This window comes from Heliangelus exortis, chromosome 2 (assembly GCF_036169615.1).
Source record: "Heliangelus exortis chromosome 2, bHelExo1.hap1, whole genome shotgun sequence".
Taxonomy (NCBI): domain Eukaryota; kingdom Metazoa; phylum Chordata; class Aves; order Apodiformes; family Trochilidae; genus Heliangelus; species Heliangelus exortis.
Genome location: NC_092423.1, coordinates 54,196,278 through 54,201,348, shown reverse-complemented (window position 1 = coordinate 54,201,348; position 5,071 = coordinate 54,196,278). Strand labels below are relative to the sequence as shown.

At 44.2% G+C, this 5,071-nt stretch overlaps 1 protein-coding gene across 1 annotated transcript; it reads right to left on the bottom strand.

The window, feature by feature from the left end:
• Positions 1-425: 425 nt before the first annotated feature.
• On the bottom strand, positions 426-3,572 carry SEC61G (SEC61 translocon subunit gamma). Its single transcript, XM_071736208.1, has 4 exons — positions 3,479-3,572; positions 2,581-2,680; positions 1,366-1,468; positions 426-536 (listed from the first exon to the last, which is right to left on the bottom strand). Exons 2-4 carry the CDS (start codon positions 2,672-2,674, stop codon positions 527-529), a joined length of 207 nt encoding a protein of 68 aa, XP_071592309.1. The 5' UTR covers positions 2,675-2,680; positions 3,479-3,572; the 3' UTR covers positions 426-526.
• Between the last annotated feature and the right edge of the window lie 1,499 nt (positions 3,573-5,071).

The following is a 5,071-nucleotide window of genomic DNA, read 5'->3' as shown; positions in this document are numbered from 1 at the left end:
AGGTGTGATGATGGAGATTCCAGAAATTAATGATAAAAACTTCAGTTGACCCTCTTTTATATCACCACTTGTGAGGATACTGTTGTCTAGCTACCTTTTTATTAAGCAGTAAATTAAGCACTAGAACAGCTTCTAAAGAGGCTGTATGATTGTCATGCTTGGAGGTTTTCAATACCCTACTGGGCAAAGTCCTGAGCAGCCCCATCAGAATGCAGCACTGACACAGCTTTGAGCAGGCAGTTGGAGTAGAGACTTCCCAAGGTTCCTTCCTCTGCAAATTATCCCATTATCATTTATAGAAGTAACAAAACACTCTACTATTACTACTAAAACCAAATAAAAAAACCCCACTCTACTACTAAAAAACAAGTGTGTAATGCAGACAGGTATGATTGTGTACACTCTAGAAAAAGACACCATGAATGTTTGAGAAACCCAAACTGAGATTCTTTAATAGCACACAAGTTACAAAGCTGTAAAATCTTCGCATCAAGTGTCAAAATGTCTTGTTCTTCATGATGAATATTCAGCCACCTCTGTGGAAAGAACAAAGTAATCAGTTCAACTAATCAACTGATCCCATCTGAAGATTAATTTATCCTCCCACCATTGCCTTTTCAGGACAATCATTACTGAGGCTACAGTTTATCTCCTACTTTCAAACATTTCTCCTTTCCTAGAAGAACGCTCTTACAGGTATAAGCAAGCCAGAGGTCACAGTCACAGAGCAGCATTCAACCTGTTCCATTAGAAAAGCTCATCTCTCATATGGAGAATCTGAGGAGTTCTGCTTGGTGTTGTTCGTATGTCAGCACCAAGGCTGTCGACCAACTTCAGGTTGATATTTTCATTCCAAAAGGTATCTCACAGAGTGCAGTTGCACATAACACAAAGTTACAAACATATCTGTCAGTCAGTAAATGAAACAAGACCAACTTTGTGCTGTGCCTTTTCTGCTTTCATAATAACTACTCAGTTTTCTCTACCTTATAATCCATGCATTTTCTTCATACCCAAATTACAAACTGGAAACAATAAGAGTATTAAAGATCCAGATCAGGTGAATGTTCTATGGATAAACACACACTAAGAAACTGAAAATTAAACACTCAGGTACGCAACAGAGTACCTGAAAAAAACCTGAAGCACTACGGATCTGGTATTTTGCAGCATGCTAAATTGACAACCGACTTTCTGATAGAGTCCTTTGAATCAAATAAAACTTGTCATATTATACTAACATGTGAAACGCACCAATTCTAAAGCCTATAGGATCCTATAGGGCTTACCAGCATCTTTTGTTTACATCTGAACAAGTAAAAATGAATATTAAATTTGGTGAAATTGAAGGTCACGTTTACTTACACGATGATATTGTTGATTGGTATGTGGATCAATTTTACAAAAAAACCAATAAATCCCATTATTGCAAAGCCTATTGCTGTTGCCATGGCAATCTTCTGGAACTCTGAAAAAAAAAAAATTTAGTCTAGGAAGCCTTGTGTGTGGCATAGAGGAGATGTGCACTACAGTGACCAACAGAGAGACATATCTACAGAAAATGGTTAACACAGGAAACAGTTCAAAAAGCAAACTGCACTGACATTGAGGAACAAATCTGCTTTTTCAGAAGACAGATGAGTTTTTAGGAGAGAAGGTGCTGCTTTCTACAAAGCGTGGCTGATCTCATTTTCGTTCAAGAATACGCAGAATCAGAAATATCCATAGACCTTAACGATTCATGCAACATTTATTCACTTTCCTTCACAGCCCTACCAGCCCTGAAAATAATTCCAGGTAAGAGTATCAAAAATGGAAAAGATGCATTTGTGTCTGTCACAGGAAGATGGAATCTTAAGTCCCCACTAAAATAAAGTGATATTCTGAATTATTTTAAGACAGCAACCATGAGGCATACTAAGAAGGTCAGCAGCCCCTCACAACCTTGCAGGTCTGACAATGAATGAAGTTCCTTACTGACCTCAAAAAGGTATCAGTAAACTTCACTCTCAGCATGTGAGTAAAGCAACGTAACTGCTACCACTAAGGGCATTAAGTAACATTCTGGTTATGGTTACAGGTTCTTTCTAACGCCTTTGAGAAAATCCAAAACTATTTCTTCTATACTTTCAGCAACAAAATTCTTCCTGCCCCAATCAGGCAATAACTGACAGCTGTGAAGTTCTAAATGGGCACTGCAAAAAACAGTCCTAGCTCCTTTCAAGATTTCCCTCAAGTTGACTGCTATCAGTCAAGCCTGACTATTGCATCTGTTTTTTTGAAGTGCTCACAAGTTCTTTCAGACCAGTTTACCCAATACATGAAAACTATTATTGCCTATCTCAAAATTACACATTCCAGCTATAACAGCCTACTTCATATGGTGAGTTTTAATACCACTCTCACACACCCGAGTACACACCAGAAAAGGACACATTCAAGTTTATTATATTCAGAACCACTGTCCATTTAACAACTGGACAAATGTTCAAGTTTAAATCTCATATTGGAAGCTAAGAAACACTGGAAAAGACGATGAAAAAGATGAAATAATATATTTTGTTTTATTGTGTACCTTACCTTTCCTGTCAGGCTTGGTGCATCTTTTAACAAGTCGTATGGAGTCTTTTACAAACTGACGGCTGGGTTCCACAAATTGCATTACCTGGTCCATGATTACCTGGAAGGATGAACAGATTTAGGACTGCTAGTGACACCTATGTCCTGAAAGAGAACTTTTTCAATTATAGAAGTAGAAGGAGCATGACAAAATTTTTAAAGACTTGAAAAAACTTAAAAATGTCATATTCCAATCTAACTGGACTTTAATGGGTACTTCCACTTTGCAGAAAATAAAGACACAGTGTCAGCATAAAAAGAAGGTAACTTACGACTGACTACAAAAAATACCAAAAATTATGTCTTTCGATATAGAAAACTACCACTCCATCACAGCATGCTTTCAGCTTATGGCCTACACTGTTTCGCCTGAGAAAATTATTCCAGATTGCTAAATAGAAAAAAAGTCACACACCTCAAGTAACCCCCAGGCCAAAAGCTGGCAGAGGGTTGGTGAGCACCCTCAGAAATAAAACACCACGGCCTGATTTTATTCTCAAACCACGCATCTGCCTGCGCGGCCGCCCCAAGCAGGACACCAGGCCCGGGTTGCCCGCGGGGGCTCCTCAGCACAGCCCCCCCGAAGATGGAATCCCTCACACCCGAGCCTCTCCTGTCTCCCCGATGAAGTGCCCCTCGGGAAGTGCCCCTCGGAACCTCCCCCCGAGGCCGCCCAGCGTGACCCGGCTCTGCTCCCCACCCTCCCCGGGACAGCAGAGCCCCGCAGCTCTCTTCCCCCCGTCCCTCCTTCCTCTCCTTCTCTCTCATTCCCTTCTTCCCTGCTTTCCCTCCCTTTCCCCCCGCCGGAGGAGCTCTGGAGATCGACACCGAGAGGGGAGAGTGAGAGGGGGACCCTTACTGCTCCCGCTGCGAGGCAAAGGCCACGTCAGACAGCGGCGGCGGGCAGTGACGTCACCCTCCCGTTCGCGCGGCCCCGCCCTTTCCGGGCGGGCACGGATGGGCGGGGGGGAGGGGGGTGTGGTGTCTTTGCTCGGGGCTTTTTTTTCCCGCTCAGGGGGGGCCATCCTCGCCGTCCACCGCCCCACCAGGTCCTTCCGCAGCGGAGGCAGCGGCGCGGCCCTAGTGCTGGGTCAGGGAGCCCGTGGGCCTGCCCCGCTGGTGGGATGCCCCGGGGTTCAGTGGCCCGGGGGGAGGCTGCGGCCCGGGAGGGGGAAGGTGGGTGTTTGATCCGCCTGTAGCCCGTCCTGGCGGTCTGGAGGCGTTCTGACAGCGGATGTGCTTTTCCCTGCGGTTGCGGCCATTGCAGCCGTGAGCCTTATAGGTGTTGCCAATACATCTGACACAAATGCTGCTCGGTGAGGGAACAGGGGGAGCCAGCGCAAGAAACGTGTCGGGACTGGGGTTGCCCGTGAGTCAGGCTTCTGTTGATCTGTAGGAGCGCTGAAGGCATCGTGAACTAAAGGAGTTTATCACCTTTGAAAACAAAAAGTCCTGCGGCTTTTTGTGTAGAGGAGTGTGTAGCACAGTGCTTAAAAACGAGAAAGCTTTTTACATTTCAGCACCACCTGTGTAATACAGAACACTTGCATGAGGGGGTAAAAAAGGCTGTAACTGCCTAATGCCAGTTCTTTCTTGCTGTTTTTGGAAGGAAAATCGGATCGTGTAACAGACAAGAACAAAAGTAACACTTGGTGATTTTTTTTATCCTTAATTTGCTTTTGATACCATTAATGTTGGTCTAGAACTGTTCACAGCTGGCTGTCACCCTTGGGTGGATATCGATTTCCTAAGCATTTTTAATTATCAGTCATGTTACAGGGCTTTTGCCGATAGATTACACAAACACTTTATTGATCTCAACTCACTACTAAGTTTAAATGTGCACAAAATATTTTCTGGGCTTAACTTTTTGCTGGCAGCCTTCATGTTAGACAACATACTGTCTCGTCACAGCAGGATGTTGTTTGGGTATTCCATGGGTTTTTCTGACAGCTGCCTTCTTTGTCTTTGGCCTTAGGGCAGGTCCCTTAATGTTACAGATCTCCGAATAGTAGCTTTCTCTTTGTTTTTGCAGGGTTATTGCCTTGGGCTCCTGTGCAAGTCTTCAAAAGCTTTGCTCTGGTTGGATTTTGCTTCATATCAGATGTCACCTAGCACCCTCCAATGGGGTTGTAATTTTGGTGGCTGAATTCTGTTGGACCTTTTCCATTGGCATGGAAATTTCCATTTGCTTCCTGCCAACACAGGAAGATCAGTCAGTTAGGCCTCCCACAGCAGACTTGTACCATTTGTCTCTCATTTTTGAGGCCAGTGTGCAATCTACAAGGATGAGCAGTCTCACCACTTGGAGAGAGGGAGATCTAAGGAGAACAACTGAGAGTCTGGTAGCCAAAATTAACAGTGCCTGGGTCAGGGCAGGTTGCTTGTAGTGCATGAGAAGTCTGTATGTGGAGTCTACCTTTGGTGGCTTTTTGGTTTGTTTTGGCTGGGT